At 38.6% G+C, this 17,452-nt stretch overlaps 1 protein-coding gene across 12 annotated transcripts in view; it reads left to right on the top strand.

The window, feature by feature from the left end:
- FREM1 (FRAS1 related extracellular matrix 1) overlaps positions 1–17,452 on the top strand; it is a 172,064-nt gene that overhangs the window by 126,419 nt on the left and 28,193 nt on the right. For 6 of the 12 annotated variants that reach the window (XM_061200436.1, XM_061200437.1, XM_061200439.1 and 3 more), the window contains 3 exons: positions 5,953–6,367; positions 12,039–12,240; positions 12,958–13,102. In XM_061200436.1, coding sequence (XP_061056419.1) covers positions 5,953–6,367; positions 12,039–12,240; positions 12,958–13,102 — 762 coding nt within the window. Of the gene's footprint in view, positions 1–1,803; positions 1,865–5,899; positions 6,368–12,038; positions 12,241–12,957; positions 13,103–17,452 lie in introns of those variants that run through there. The other 6 variants (XM_061200451.1, XM_061200454.1, XM_061200452.1 and 3 more) reach the window with 5 other exon arrangements.

The following is a 17,452-nucleotide window of genomic DNA, read 5'->3' as shown; positions in this document are numbered from 1 at the left end:
TAATCTTGGAGGAAAGAAGGTATAAAGAGCAATGATGATTCTTTTTTTCCTGTTTGTTAATGGAGGGTGGATGCTTCTTGGCTTAACCTAGGTATATCAGATTCAGGGCTTTTCATTTGACACCCATTTCTGGGACTTCTTGTTCCTATCCATTCCTGCTTCCCTCCGTCAACGCCTATGGGAGAGTCTGTTGAAGACATTAATGACTGTATTGGAGAAACCAGAGATCCTACTGGTGAAGCCAAAGAATGAACATGTAAAGATGTTGAGAAATAACAATTAGGTCTTAATCAGATGGTAGTGATGAGCTGAAAATGAAAAACAAAATCCCTGATGTGAGGATTGGTGATACCATAGCAGTTTCCTAATTCACATGCATAGAGAGTCATACTAGATGGTGTTTTAGAAATCATTCATCCCAGGAATGTCTAAATTTCTAGATTCTCAAGAGACTTACCTGAGAGGTTTAAAAAATTCAAATTCTTGGGCCTTACCGCAGAGAGGTGACTTTGGTAAGTCCAGTTTCGGGCCCAGGAATCTGTATTTTTAAAAGCTCTCCAGGTGATTCTGATGCTGTTGGGACTAGCCATCTCCAGTCTGGTCCAGTCCATTGTTCCAAGTATGTTCTGAGGAGTTTAAAGATTTACAGGAGGCTTCTGAGGGCCTCCCAGAGACAGAAAATGAAGGGGCTGAATTGGTGAGACTCTGCAGCTCACATCCCAATTTTCTGAGATAACTTTGTTTGGTTTAGTTTTTTGGTGGTTTGACTTTTAGTTTGTTTTGCACACTGAGCTTCTGGGCAAGGTTTTCTTTTAGCAAAAAATCTGTGGTTCTATTTCCTAAAATGAGTGATTAGTACCACCAATGATACAAAGATGCAAAATGATGTGGGCTGGTACAGGAAGGAGACAATAAATAATAGGGATTCAAGAGTGGGAAACTACTCCCTTTTAATTCTCTCAATCCTTCTGTTTCTAGAAGGAAGTCTCAGGCCTGTGCTCATATGTCCTTAACAGCTCTTCAATATTAACTGTTTTCCTTTTTAGCAAAGAGTGTACAGGCCTCAGGCTCCAAGCCATTGGCCAACAATATCTAGCTAGAATGAAAAACAGTTTGTTTTCCTGTATTTATTTTTATAGTATGTGTAGTGATTAAGTTTTTATGAGTGAAAACTTTGAGCTTTTAGTATGTAAAAGGTTTCTTTTCAAGTACATTTATTTAAGCAGAAAAGTGAGTTGATATAAAACAAAACAGTAGGTAATAAGAGTACAGGTAGTACTAGAAAATGGCAACAATTGTGATGATGGTGTTTGAATGACTTAAGATTAGGGAACAGGTCCATAGAGAGACAGTAAACAAACAACAGGGGTTGAAAAACATTGATTTAATCCAATCCCTTCATTTATATGTAGGAAAGCTAGTATTGCTTGAACACCTGTAATGCATCAGGCAGTGTTCTAGACCCTTTTTTGTGTGTATATCATTTCCCTTAAGCCTTACACCACCACCTTGAGAGAGATGTCTTGCTCCCATTTTATGGATGAGAAAACTGAGTTTCCAAGAGACAAAGAAAGTCACCTAAATTGACATAACTAAGTATCAGAGCTGAACTTGGGCTGAGATCTCATTTTGGAGAGTTCTTTCCATTATACCTGGTTGTACCAAAAATTTGTGGACAATTTGTACTTGTGGGAAGGAACCTTCTCAATGTGTCATTCTGATGTTTGGCCAGCAGTTTTACATATTTATAATGGAAGAGCCTAGCATCTGCTGAAGACCCTCCTTTTAATCTTGTCATTTCAGTAACCCAATCATCGACTGCTGTGTTGTTTGTCAAGTGGCGCTCAACCAAAGCTGAAAGCCTGTTTTAATGAAAGTGTGATTATGGTGCTTTTTAAAAATTAAATATATGCAACCAATCTAATCACCTAAATTTATGTTGCTTGCTGTTAAATCTGGCAAGGAATTTGGCTGGGTAGAAGAGATAAATTCTGCGGCAGAGAGTTTTCCCCCTTCTCTTTTTAATGTAAGCTATGGCAGCATTAATTAAACGGGGGAGTTTCATGGTCAGACTTTACCTTCTGCAAAACTATTTTGTGAATCATAAATTTCTCCTGTATTGTTTGGTGCTGCTGGCCTGGAAGAAAGATTTGGCATCGCATTCTGGGACAGATGACACCAAGTGATTAGCAAGCTGACTTCAGCTGCTGGCAGCCGGGGACTAAAAGAACATGCTAATGTCCTCCATTTTGACATGCCGGCTGGACTTTTTTTTTTTTTTTTTTTTTTTTTCTGAAGAACTGGCTCTATTTATGATTCCATTTTTATCTTTTAAATGCCATGACAGATGGCAGATTCTTCAGCCAACTCTATTGCCAGGAAATGCAGAAAGCTTGAAAGCACCATGGTAATGGTGAAATCAGACCAGGCAGGCACCCCAGACAAATCTAAGAGTCATTCCCCAAATTTCATGAGACAGTGGTCATCTTGGCTATGTCTCTACTCAAGGGAGGGGGCGTAATAAAGGAAATTGGACCCACAGAAGGAGCTGCTGCCTCGATACCACCAGCTTCTTAAGCTTGGAGTGGATGCCATAACAGCAATGGCACTATTGTTTTAGAACCTGAAAATATGTTTGGAAGGTTTCTGTTGAGGGGGGTGGTAGTGCAGCATTTGTAAGATCATCTGGTCAACCTTTGCAGACACGAAGCACTGACCTTGTCTCACTGGTTCTGCTAGGCTTTTTTTTTTTTACTGGGAAGCCAACCATGACCATCCACCTTGTCTCTCTCTCTCTGATAATGTTCTCTGCCTGTGAGTAGTTTGCATTGTTACTTGTGAAGGTGGAATGATGTGTGTGATCCAGTCCTGTTGAGACATTGTGTCCTTTTCACTACTGGCTTCTTAGCTTTCAGTCAGTGCAGACAGCTGCCTTGGGGTCCCAGCTGGGAACGCTGGCCTCAGTAAACATATTTCTTACTCTTAACATGGTCCCTCTCCCGCTCGCCCTCATTCCCATCTGTCTGATGGCAGGCTGCCGATTTCCGACGTGGTCAAATGCCCGTCAGAGGCAGGGAGGAGTCTGAGATGGACTTCCTGGATCGTGAGAAAACTTCAGTGCCCCCCACACGGGTCACACACACACGGATAAATGTGGCCGCCTCGAGACTGAGCTCGGAGGACCTTGTTGGGCATTTTTGGAATTCAGTCTCCAGAGGAGAAAGTCAGAATCTGATACTCAAAATGACTGCCTCTGATGAGCCCCTGGCAGTCACTGGGGCTCCCACTTCACCTCCTTGCTCCTGATGGCTGCCTCTCCCCTTCTCTCCCCTTCCCTCCCCTTCCTTCTTCTTCCTTCTCCACCAGTATTTTTGACCTGCTTTTAATGGGGCACAAAGATTTTAATTCCACAATTAATGCTAATACTAGAAATACATGTCCTCTGGCTTTAATTTTTGCTCAACTCTAAATGGCTAATTTAAAACTCTCCACAAGAACATGTGTTGATATAGGGAACTGGTAGGGAATAGACAGCCACTTTATTGTGAAAGAGGGCAAAGTTGGAAGCATGAAACGTGTTTCTGGGGGGGTTAAGTGAAAAAAGGAGAAATTGGAGGCCCTGAGGGAATGCCTAGTCTCCTTATTTTACCTCTGGTCAGATGATAGGCTCCAGGGAGGAAACATGAAAAAGTTAACAGGAAAACAATGGAATAAAGGCATAATTCCATGAAAACCTTCACCTGAGAAACAGACCATGATTTTTGTACCTAAAAAATGTATATCACTTGATCTTTGAAACTGTCAAGGTGACTACAGGGTAAAAAGTTGAAGTACACACACAAATATTTTTCTAGGTGTGCTTTTTTTCCTTTTTAAAAAATAATGAATTTTGCAAACACTTCATGATCCAGCAATGAAATTGCCCTCTTTGCTTAGAATATATTTATCCAAACGTATTGGTTCGTTTTAAGGAAACTATGTGATTTTGTTCAATCTACAATTCTAAAGTTAATTCAGTATTCTTTTTCAAACTGTAAAAATAATGCTGTGGACAAAACCAGGTTATATTCTTTACAAGTCAAGGTGTATGAAATGTCAAAAATGTGCTTTATCTGTAGTATTTCACTTAGCAGTTTTAACTTTTTAGACAAGGATTTCTATGCATCACATCCTATTTTCCTCGTAGGCAGTCTTATCAACTAGATAATTAGAAAGCTCAAAAATTTTAGCCTAGCCTTCAAAGCAAAATCTGTATCAGCCAAACTCATCTTCTTTTCCTTTTTGCCCAGCTGCTCTTTTCCCTGAGTCCTTCGCCTCAGGCAGGCTGGCTGATTCATGACGCCCACACAACCTGGTTTCATGTTCCCTCATGTTCAAAAGCAAAGCTTCAACCCTCCAACCCTGAAGGATAAGACACATTTTGTAAAGAGTGAAAAACTTGGTAGTCACATTTGTCAGATAAGTAAAGTAAATATAAACCCCATATCTTCTCTAGTTTTGAAAAAGAACCTCCAAAGAAAATTATTATATAATTTAATGTTATACGCCACTGCAACAGTTTTAGACATGTTTACATCCATGGAATATAAGAGTATCTCTCTCCCCCATGAATATCTCAAGCACCTGGTACATGGAGAAAAACGAATAGACACAACTCTGTGATTATTTCAAAGTACATTTCTTTGGCCTACGGTGAATGTGTCAGTTCCATTTGAGTAGTGATTTCCTAACTTGTTGGAGTTTTAATAGTGCATTCTGTGGGCTTCATTTCACGATGGTCTCAATTGTCCTTCAAATAGAAATTACATGTTGAAGTGTTCTAAAGATAATTTCAATTAGTTTAATTTTGAGATTGGCAGTGGTGGGTGGAATGTGATTTAGTGATCAATATAATCAGAAGCACATCATGGTATCACAGAACCTGCGATTGTGAGAAAGATTTTGCTCACCTTGGATTTGTATCATTTCAGTTTTCTCTTTGTAGGTCTGCAGTGGTACTCAGGCACCACAACTCTCTCTTAGTGGACTGCTAGACCAGCATTTATTAAAAACTCTGCAAGAGCAAAAGGTGTGAGGTCAGAAAACCTGGGTTCTGGTCCCAGCTCTGTCTCCTACCTGCCTTGTGATCTCCTGCCACGTTTCTGAACCCTTGTGCTCTAATTTTCTTTTCTTTAAAGCAGGGGAATAATCATTGTCTAATGGCTCTCCCCCATATCTTGTCAGGGGCAAATGTGGAAGCTCAAAGAGAAGTATATGAATTGAGTGAATTAGCCACATTCAGCCTACTCAGCATTTTATTGGATGAGCTTCCAATGATCCGTCTTAAGAGTTTAGCTTATTATAGCACAGGGAGATCAGCTTGGTGCTTTGTGACCACCTAGAGGGGTGGGATAGGGAGGGTGGGAGGGAGACGCAAGAGGGAGGAGATATGGGGTATATGTATATGTATAGCTGATTCACTTTGTTATAAAGCCGAAACTAATATACTATTGTAAAGCAATTATACTCTAATAAAGATGTTTAAGAAAAAAGTTTAGCTTATTAAATTCTCACCAAAAAATACAGTTGCAAAAGTCTAAATATATAAAATGAGTGTACTCTTCAAACTAGTGCAGTAGATCTGAAAGGATGTGAAATTCCTATTTGGGGCAAGGAATTACACTAAGTACTGACAAGCCTGAGAAATATCATTGGCACACTCTGCCCCATCATGTGAGTTACCATCAATGTTGATGAAAAAATACATTGGGGGTTAGAATGGTCCATTTGTGCATTACCTAGTGATTGGTTTAATGGATAGAATAGTGTCCTCCTGAAAGATCCGCCCTTGAGTTCTCATTTGTGTCCCAACACGACATATCCTTTAGTAAAGGTGTGTATTGTTATCATTTCATTCCAGTAGATGGTGACACAAGAATCCATGTTGAAGGCTGCCTTGCCTCTCTTTGCCAGATTCATCGTGAGCAATGGAGTGCAGACCAAGCCCGGGGTGTTTGAGATCACACTGGAGACTGTGGACACAGCCTTACCTGTGGTGACCAGGAACAAGGGGCTGAGACTAGCTGAAGGGGCTACGGGCTTCCTCTCCCCTGACCTCCTTCAGCTGACCGACCCTGACACTCCAGCGGAGAACCTCACCTTCCTTTTGGCCCAGCTTCCACGACACGGCCAGCTCTACCTGCGGGGGACAGTGCCGCTTCCACACAGTTTCACTCAGCTGGACGTAGACAGCGGGCATGTGACCTACAGGCACTCGGGAGGGCACTCTCGCACCGACCGCTTTACTTTTGTGGCCACGGATGGGACAAACCAAGGCTTTCTTGTGGATGGGAAAAGGTGGCAAGAACCTGTTTCATTCACCATCCAGGCAAGTATGACAAATACATGGTCCTTGGCCAGAGATGTGAAGAGAACGACTTCCAGGAGAACTGTTGCCTTATTTCCTTCCTTCTTTCATTCAAATGTGTAGTGTGTGCCTACAGTGTGCCAGGCACTAAGGAAGGCGCCAGGCATGTTAATATGAACAAAACAGTTGTGCTCCCTGTGTACGGGCTAATGACTGGCCTTTGGAGTCAGTGGTGGTACAGAAAGGACCACAGAACATGGGCTTTGGAGTCAGACACACCTAGGTTGGAATTTCTGTTTTAAACATTTTAATAGCTGTGTGACCTTAAAAGAGTTCTTTGACTCTTCTGATTCTACTTTGCCTCCTTTGAGAAACAATCCTTACACATCATGGTGAGAATTAAATAAGATTAGATATCCGAGGTACTAGCATATTGCCTGAAATACATCAGATAGTCTATCTCTTGTAATTACGTTATAACATCTAACTACACTATTATGTTGATGCCTTTTGTTCTGTGTTATCTACTGGCATTTTAATGGTTTTCAAGTAAACACATGGAAACTTACGAAGCAGCATCAATATTACACATGCATTAATGGTGGGGATAATAACGGTAGCAGCTACAATTTTTGGAGTGTTAACTGTAGGTTGGACCCGCTTTCCATAAATCTCATTTAATTTTCATAAAAATCCAATGAACTAAGTTTTATTACCTCTATTTTATAGATGGTCAGGAGTTCAAAAGTTAAATAATTTGGTCAAACACACATAAAAGATCTCAAGTCTTTTTGATCCCCAATGCTGTGTCCTTTCTATGGTACTACGCTGCCACAGTTGTGTTGACTGTTACGATGGTTCTTGGAGGGCATAATGTGTGTTTCTTTTTTAGTCAAAACACATCAAGTATGTTCTGGCTCTCAAAGCCTTGAATCCAGTCTCCTTGGATATAGTTCACCCTGTTCTACACACTTCCACCAACAGCAAAAAAAGATGTAAATCTGTCTCTTAATTCAGGATACATTCTGATTATGTAAAATAATAATTTTCCCTTGCTCTTTCATCTCTGTCTTAGAGTTCTCCAGAGAAAGAGAACCAATAGGATGTATATAATTTATATACATATAGATTATGAGAGAGAGAGAGGGAGAAAAAGAGAAAGGGAAAGATTGATTCAATTGATTTATGTTCAGGAATTGGCTCATGCAATTGTGGGGTCTGACACATCCAAAATCTGCAAGGCAGGCCAGCAGCCTGAAAATTCCAGCAGGAGTTGATGTTACAGTCTTGAGTCCAAAGGCAGTTTGGAGGCAGAATTCCTTCCTCTTCAAGAGACTTCAGTCTTCTCTTAAGGCCTTTAAATGATTGCATGAGGCCCACCCACATTATAGAGGGTAATCTGCTTGACTCAAAGGCAATTGATCGAAATACTAGTCCCATCTAAAAAAAGAAAAATGCCTTCACAGGAGCATCTAGCTGGTGTTTGACCAAACAACTGGACATCAAACCCGGCTAAGGTGACATATCAAATTAACCATCACAGTCTTTATCTAAGGTGGGATCTGAGGAGGAAGGTGGGGAGTTATGATAACATGGAGTGGATACAAGATGAATCTTTGGCATGAGGGAGGTCCAGAAAGTGGAATGAAATTATGATGTACTGGGAGAAAAGAGAAGGTGTTGATAATATTGGTACAGTATGTAAGAAGTACTTTGTACATAGTAAAATTACTCTGTTTCTTTTTAAATTATGTTTTACTTGTTGTTAGTTTCATCCCACTCTTCAGTCTGTTAGTACCTTTTTCTTGACCCTTGACCCCCCCACACAATGTAGAGAAATGTCACTGTACTGCCCAAACTGGAATAATGTTCTGGTCTATTTGGTTGCAAATTTGTAGGAGTTATTAATTCTGAGTGCAGGCATAAGAGTTCCGCACTACACTCCAGAACAGAGAGGGAAAAGGGGGTACAATTTGAAGAGAGTACCAGAACTTAAATCAGGTTTATCCCAACACCAAAAATATCTTAAAGAACATGGTTATCATAGGAGAGTTATCTCTTGGAAGTTGTAGAATTTACTGATAGGGAAATATTCAATACATGTTGTAAAGGTTTTTCATTAAAAGTACAAGGGTTTCCTTGCCTTGTGTGTTAAAAAGCAAACAAGCAAACAAACAAAAAACCTCACCAGGAAAGCCTCAAACTTTCTCCCGTAATTCCCCTGAACTTCCTGGTGTCTCTGAGCCAAGAAGTCAAACAATTTAGGAAATGACTGACCCCTCCAGCAGTGCAGGAGAGTGATCTCCTCAGTCTCTTGGTTTTAAGAGCTTTTTCTGGCAAGACAATAAGACGTCAACCACCACTGAGTGATGAATCGGTCCAAATAGGTCTACTAAGCATGGGGGCACTACTCTTATGGTCCCAACCTGGGTAACTGAGGGCAAAGCTACTGGATTTAAACACAAAACCGATACCAGCAGGCACTAATCTGACATTCATTTTGTAGGCAATCATGTCTATCTGACCAAGATTCTGCAGTCTTTTTTTTAATTGAAGTATAGTTGATTTACAATGTTGTATTAATTACCGCTGTACAGCAAAGTGATTCAGTTATACATATATTTACATTCCTTCTTTTTTAAAATATTCTTTTCCATTATGGTTTATCATGGAATATTGAATATAGTTCTCTGTGTTATACAGTAGGACCTGTTGTTTATCCATTCTATATATAATAGCTTACATCTGCTAACCCCAACCTCCCACTCCATCCCTCCCCCAACCCCTCTCCCTTAGGGAACCACCAGTCTGTTCTCTATGTCCGTGAGTCTTGTTCTGTTTCGTAGATAGGTTCATTTGTGTCATATTTTAGATTCCACATATAAGTGATGTCACATGGTATTTGTCTTTCTCTTTCTGACTTACTTCACTTAGTATGATAATCTCTAGTTGCATCCATGTTGCTGCAAATGGCATTATTTCGTTCTTCTTTGTGACTGAGTAGTATTCCATTGTGTGTGTGTGTGTGTGTGTGTGTGTATGTGTGTGTGTATATATATATATATATACCACATCTTCTTTATCCATTCATCTGTCAATGGACATTTAGGTTGTTTCCATGTCTTGGCTATTGTGAATAGTGCTGCTATGAACATAGTGATGCATGTTTCTTTTTGAATATAGTTCTGTCCAGATATCTGACCAAGATTCTGCAGTCTTGGTGTAATGATTCCTGTAATCTTTCTTAAAAGGAAACAATGGGAGTGGGGGTGAGGGAGAAAGGACCAGCAGCACTGCTTTCTAAGGTTTAGGCAAGTGTGAGATGATTTTTAGTAAATCCAACACAAGTGATCATAAGGATGTAGCCTTTTTTAAAAAAAATGTCTTATACTCCAATATTTTAAAATGCTTCTGTTATACTGATCCAAAAGACCTGCTTTTGAAGAAACTAGAAATTTAATAAGACTAGAATAGATTTTAACACAAAGTAGGACCGAAGACACAACAGGGGACCATGTAACCAGAGTGTAGATATTAACAATTTTTTAAAAACAAATGAACACAACAGGCATTTATTCCTTTTGTAATACTTTTATTTTTAAGGAAAATATAACATAAAAAAAATCCCTATACTCAAGTATTTACCAACTTTGAGGATTACTTACATGGCTTGAAGTATTTGTATTTTTCCTCTCTTGACATTGACCATCCTTCCCACTAGTCACCCTGGAGCTTCTCACCCAATGGCCATGATAAGTGTTTGACCCTCCACCTCCCACCCAACCTCACAGCTCTGAGAGAGCCATCCACACTTTTTTAGGAGAGGAAAATGACTAACTTTTTAAAATGTTTGTTGCTATTTCAGCTTATAAAATAATTGTTGTAAAAATTCATAAACTACAGAAAAGGACAAAATAATAACCCTTCATCATCCTACTGCTGTCAGTGGCTTCCTTGCATTCTTTTATTGCAATAAAAAAGGGATGATATTATATGTACTATTATGCATATTGCCTGTTTCCACTCATAAAAATTTCCACATGTCATTAAATCTTCCTTGAAAACACAATTTTTAAAGGCTGCATGGCACTCAATCTCAGGCAGAGATGGTTTATAAATCCCCTGTTGGACTTTTATGTTTTATGGAATTTTTTGTTAATTGCTATTACAAATTATATTTTAGTCAACATCCATATATATATATTTTTGTGTACACATGTATTTCTGTAGGATACATTCAAAAACTGAAAATTTTGGATCACAGTATGTGCACATTTTTAATATACATATACGTCTAATTTATCTCCAGAAAATTTTCACTAATTTGCATTTCTACCAACAAAATATAAAAATGTCTGTTTTTCCAAACATTTACCAACATGAGGTATGATTATGTTCTTTAATCAAAAAGCAGCTTGCCAACTTAAAAGGAAAAAAAAATATTTGGTTGTTACAAAATTCCATACAGAAATACTCAAAGGAGAAGTGGTAATTTTTCCTCATCCCAAGACAAATGAATAGGTTTGTGCAAATACTCTCAGAATTTTGTCTATGTCTGTATGAACATATATACATATTTGTTTTGATCAAAAATGGTAGTGTAGTTGTCTGCTATTCTGCAACTTGCTGGGTTTTGTTTTTTACCAGTTAACATTGAATTGTGGGAATTTTTCGTTACTAGTTTATCCTACCTCCTTTTCTTATTAATAGCTGAATAGCAGTTTATCACATGATCATACACAAAAATATATATAGTCTTATTGACACTCTTTGGTAGAATTACAACAGGATCATTTGGGGTAAATAAAGTTAAAATTTGAATGATTAGGAGTGAAGGGAAGTACAAGTGTTCTTGTACCTCTTTTGTGCTATCAGTGATGAATTGTGCTAATTCATCCTAAAATGTTCCCTCCCTAACCTATAAGAGTCATTTTGAAAAAGGACTGAGCTCCATACGATACCTGCATGAGGCCCTTTGTAGTGTTTGAACCTATATATCTCTTTCACTCATGAGTAATTGCCCATCATAATCTTCACAGATTGAGTCTACCTGTTTAGTTACCCGGTTCTCACTGTCGATAAAACAAATATGCAAATGCCTATAGATAAGCACCTTTCACTTTTTTTTTACTGAGGTATTTTTATTTCTACTCAACGTTTTTGCTATCTTAACAAAGACACGAGAAAAAAAAAAGTTCAATGCATTTGTAAAACCTTACATGTTTTTTTCTGTAAGTCACCGAACACTGGGAAAAAGGGGAAATCCTTCTATAGAACTAATATTAAGTTGGCAATACAATTCTTGAGTCAGTTTTAATGTATTCATTCAACAAGTATTTCTTGAGCTTCTGTTATAGCTGGGCATTGTGCCAGGTGCAGGGAATAAATAGTTGGGGAGAAAAAGACATGTGTCTGCCCTCAGGGAGCTTAGGTCCTAATGGGGTAGTCGGATGGTGGACAAATAAATAAAGCTGGGTCAAAGTTTACAGTAGAAAGTTGGCCTCTCTTCCAGGCACTATGATGTTTGCTGAGAATATTGTGAATGAGATCGTTTTCAGCAGAAATTCACCAATGAGGAGGATAAGGAATCTGAAATTCAGGAGAGTTTGTCATTGTTGAACCATTAAAGCCCTGTGCTGCTTGGGGATGAGAAGCCTTTGTATAACACTGTGTGTAATTATTGATCATGCAGGTGGACCAGGTGGACAAAGCAGCCCCCCACATCACACATTTGCATTCCCCTTCTCAAGTGGGGCTCCTGAAAAATGGTTGTTACGGGATTTACATCACTTCCCACGTGTTGAAGGCATCGGACCCCGACACTGATGACAATCAGATCATCTTTAAGATTTTACGAGGCCCCCAACATGGACATCTGGAGAATACAACAACAGGTACTGCCTTCCTTACTCCTTGTAATTGCTCATTTTAAAATACCCAGTGGCTGGCAATGCTAGACAGTAATTTAATTAAGTGCAGGCCCATTTGGTAAACACTCCCCAGGGCTTCCTGATAGATGCAGTTTATAAATCAATATCGGTGCTAAAGAGCGTTTGAAGCTGAGTTTTCCTAAATTCATCTTGAGTGGGAGAACTAAATACTGATACATAGTTGTTTATTGTTTACAACTTTTTTTTCAATAACCAGATCGTAATATATTGACAGGAACACACATTGTCAGGACCAAATTCATATTTGTGACTCATTTTTTTGTATCATGAATTCCAAGGTGATGTAAGTTCATTAAAAACAAATTTTTTGGTGTAAGTTTTCTCTGGATAGTATCTTATTTCTGCTTTATGAAGACAATGATTACAATATGTCACTAAACAGGATGGCACAGAATTTTAGATTTTATTACTATATCTTCCTTCTCCCTCTCTATTTTCATATTTAAGGTACAATATTTCTGAGACAAAGTAATTTGGAAGCCTAATTTAAGTTCATTGAATTTGAATTTTAAGATAGTTACATTTTATTAATTTCTTTAAAAAATATACTTTGGCTGTTTTTAAAGAGGAGTTTGAAATAAAATAGCCATAAAATTGTATCAGCTCTTACCTAATATTTTGTTTGATTACCAGTGAAACTCATTTACTTCTTTTTTGTAGGTGAATTTATCCATGAGAAATTTAGCCAAAAGGACTTAAACAGTAAGACCATTCTTTACATCATAAATCCATCTTTGGAAGTAAATTCAGATACCATGGAATTTCAAGTCATGGACCCCACAGGGAACTCTGCCACTCCTCAAATGTAAATTCTTTTGCTTATTCAATAGTCCTGCATATAATGTCCAGAATGTATCTGATTAAGAAAGCGAAATGTTATTCTTTAAACAGAATCTAAGAGGACAAATTGATAGATTATTTCACAAGCTCATAGAATTGATTTTGGAGAGGGAAACTTCTATTACTGCTTGATAATGGGGAGGCCAGTAGCTTCACAGAATATGGAAACGTTAGAAAGTTAAGTTCATTAACTTAACTGGGTCATTCATTTTATGCATGCATTTACAAATGCATATCCTTTCACACCCACAGAGGTTTCTGTCTTGACAATTCACTGGCATCCAGGACTGAGCTTGTAGGCTCATGTACAAATCATGCAGCAAGAGGTCACTCTAGGACCGTGTTAGTAACCACAGTCTCCTAAATCTAAATCTCTAAAATATCTAGAACTGGGAAGAATGAGGAAGTCAGGAAGTGCTAGCAAAACATCTTCTCTTCCCAAAAACCCAAGCAATAACTAGTGACTGCTTTTGTAAGTCAGTAAACCTATCATAGGTAAGGTGAAGACAGTACAAAGAGGAAAACAGACTTGGGGAGATATTAAGTGATGCTTAGAATTTGTATAAAGTGTATGACTTTCAGAATAACCAGAGTAACAAACCCTCAAAATTAACAACATTAACAGACCATAGTAATTTCACTCACCAGGTCCCTATTCTAAACTTTTTTGGAAGGTATACCTTGAATAACTTACCAGCTGTCAGATGATCACAGAAAGGTTATTCATAGCCCAGTTCTCCACGTGCAGTGTTTTTACTTTCTCTTTAAGTTTGATACCCTTCCCAGTCACCTCAAAGGAAAGTTGTTCATTTATCTTAGTTTTAGTATTTACCTTATCCTAGTCAAACTACGTACCATAAGTGAGGGGGCTTTTATGACAGAATATGGACAAAGGAAGAAAAGAAAAATTGAGAAATTCACCTCTGCTCCCTTCATTCTTGCTTTTTCTTTCTAATCCTGAATTGTAGTCCCAATATCTGCCAGCAGAGGTCTCTGTAGTCATTGTTAGAAAAACACGTCTTTAACAAAACATGTTCCCAGGGTCCCACCTCTATTGCCTGCAGTACCTGGTCCAGATTTTTACCGAGTGGCTACTACAGGCCAGGTGCGCAGTACAAGAAGCTGGGAAATAGGTATGAGCAAGGAAGTCCTGTCCCCTGACATTAAAATACAATCATGGCGCTATAAAAGTAAAACAGCTGCCCACCTACCATTAAAATGATCTGGCCTCGGGATTACAATCTTTATAGAAAATATATTACCTATTTGCAATTCAGATAAACGTCTTCCAATTTTCAAGGAAATGTTTTTTTAAAATCCTGCTCCAAAAATATTAATAAATTGATTTCACTTGCTTTTTAATAGTTCAACTAAAAAACCTAAGAATACTGATCAAACTTGCTACTCATCAAATGCTGACTGCTGGTCTTCCACATGAGAACACAGCATAGGTGCCAGAGAATTTTTTTCCCAAAATAGAGCTAGATTGATACTGCTTCGCCTACATACCCTTTTCAGTCCTCATTGTTACCAAGGGCATTGTTTTTGAAGATGATTTATGATTTTAAATAATCCTCAAATTTATTGCAGAATCACAGAATTTATAACCTTACTTGAGGCTTTTAAAATAGTCTCCTACTTGTACTGGGTACCTTTTTTCAGGTACTTACGCTGAAGTTGTTTCTAATTCAGCTTGTAATGATTGGAACCAGTGGAATATAATGTAAAATATGCCTACTGATGGTTAATCCCAAATAACTTTGATTTGATCTGACATATATTAAGTTGTCTCCTCTAGAGTGGGTGGGGAGAGGTGGAAACTACTTAGTGCTTATCTTTATAAATTTTGAAGGATATAGTTGGCCCTAACCTCATTTGTAAGTAGATGTTTTTTGCAACAAGAAGAACTTTTTTTTTCCCAGCAGGAAACAAATGTTATGAATAGTGGTCTGTCTTCCCATGACAGCCAGCAGGAAGCTACTTACACGTACATTATAAATCACAGGCATTTACAATATAGGTTTCTGCTCTAGTTCATTGCTCTTCGTTTAATCGTCAAAACCACCTTTAAGTTAGGTACTATCATAATCCAGAATTTACAAGTGAGGAGTCTGAGGCAAGGAGATAAGAAGTGACTTTTCCAAGCTCATACACCTAGTTAGTGAAGGAGCTAAGATTTAGGCCCAGGAAGTATGGTTCTTGAAAACCATGGTCCATGTTTTTCCTCACTGCACTAAAGGACTTTTTGCCCACTTTTAATGAGTGTGCGGAAACGGCCTATAGGAAAAGAAGCAATAGACTCAGCTCCCTTCTTTCTCTCCAGTCTTTGGCCACCAAAGCAGCAAGAAAGGGGAAATACTTACTCCTCAAGACCTTAAATGTAAATTACATTTACATTTCAATATGAGTTTGTACTCCATGGCTAAGGCACTGGGGGTTATGGGATAGATAATACACAATAAACCACTGGACTGAGAGCCAAAGAACAGGGTTTGAGCTTTGGCTCTCCCACTGACCTGGGTCAAGGCTTACTTATCTTAGTTATCTCATCTGTAAAGTGGGGACAGTACTACAATTTCTTTAGTGGAACAAATGAGGTAAAACATATGTAAGAATCTTCTATATTTAAAGTCATTAAGAAATGTGACCTGTGGTGGTGATTACTATTGTTGTTCATTCACATGGGGGCAACAATTGACTGAAGAAGGATCCCAGAGACATTTGGTGGCCAGCTCAAGCCCATCTCTAGTTAGAAATTGACTCTACGTTGATTCACAAAGTGAATAATCCATATGCTTGTTAATCAATCAGCTAAATGCTGTGGAACTTTGTGTTCTTTTCTGGCTTAGACGGGATTAATAGATTAATATTCTGCATGTTTAAAGGGGTGGGACCTTCTATAACACAGCTGAAGAGACAGGTGGGTGTGATCTGGAGCAAAATGGAGGCTCTTTAAAGAACAAGAAGGACCCACGTTCAGTGGGAATTGTCCCAGAATCTTGATTGCTAGTAAGTTTTTGCTATGGCAGCATTTCTATAGAATATCATTCCTGAAGGGCCAATAGATATTCCATTAGAAATGGTGTTTGCAAATCTTAATGTAATCAAGTTATTGCTAGCTAGCTTACGTGCTGCTTAATGCATCAAATGCCAGAGTCACGAAGATGCTTGTATGCACTGGGAATCCTCGAGAGAGGGGTATAGTATGCAACATATCTCAACCTGATTTGACTATAGAACCAAGACCACCCTGCCCCAGAATAGCTAATGAAACAAGTTTTTCATGGGATACATTTGGGAGACATTTTATTGTAAATAGAAGTTATTTTAGAACACTGAAATCCATGGAAATTTGCATCAAGATTTAGATTTGGTTAAGTGCCAAAATTTCAGGCACTGTGCTAGGCGCTTTTACGTATGTTGTCCAATTTAATCTACAAAACACAATCCTCTGAGGGTGATAAGAAAATCAGGCTCAAAGCATTTAAGTAATTGGCCAGAAGTCACTAAGTGAATGAATGGCAGAGGCCACAGTGCACCCTGACCTCAATGTGAGTGCTCATCTTATCGGCTCACGCCTTGGCGTGATTCACTCCTATGCTCACGACAGTTCTCTAGTCCGATGTGACTCTCAAGATGTTCTGCATACCACCCAAACTCAGTTACACAGGACCACATCATTCATCAAAAACACCTCTGCAGACCACAGAATATAGCTGACTTCTGACCAAGCCAGTTTCTTAACATGCATTCAGGGTTGACCTCTTTCTTGTGCCCACTGCAAAAAGGTGAACTTCAAAAGAAAAGTTGACCCTTGCTGAAGTTCTGCATAACTCAGTGGCTGCTTCTCCAGCTGCTTCAGGATTCTAAGCACTTTGATTCTTCTCCTCCCTTTGGCTACCCTCATTCTAGCTGTTCTGTTATTCATCCTTGGCCTTAAAAGAGAAGAGCCAAAGAAATCAAAAAATAAAAGGAATTTCTACCAGGCGAACTTGGCAATGCTTTAGCAGCTTTTATGAAACACATTGTAGGGGAAGAGTTTGAAACTCTTAGTTAGGTTCGGCTTTCATGTTACCTGCAAGCCAGAAGTTGAAGTATTTATCTCCAGACTAGATCTAAGAAACCACAGAGGAAGGGACGGGAAATAGCCCTTATTAAGCACCCACTGTGTACAGGTGCTTTATACATATTAACAAATTTTAATTTGCATCCTTTGACGTGAATATAATTCCCCTCATTTTAAAGATAATGAAAACTGAGGTCCAGAGAGACTAACTGACCATAATCACACACTAATAAGTGGTTGTGAGATGTG

The sequence above is a fragment of the Eubalaena glacialis genome, chromosome 9, assembly GCF_028564815.1.
Source record: "Eubalaena glacialis isolate mEubGla1 chromosome 9, mEubGla1.1.hap2.+ XY, whole genome shotgun sequence".
Classification (NCBI taxonomy): domain Eukaryota; kingdom Metazoa; phylum Chordata; class Mammalia; order Artiodactyla; family Balaenidae; genus Eubalaena; species Eubalaena glacialis.
Note: the sequence above shows the minus strand (reverse complement) of the source record. Positions and strands in the feature narration are given on the sequence as shown.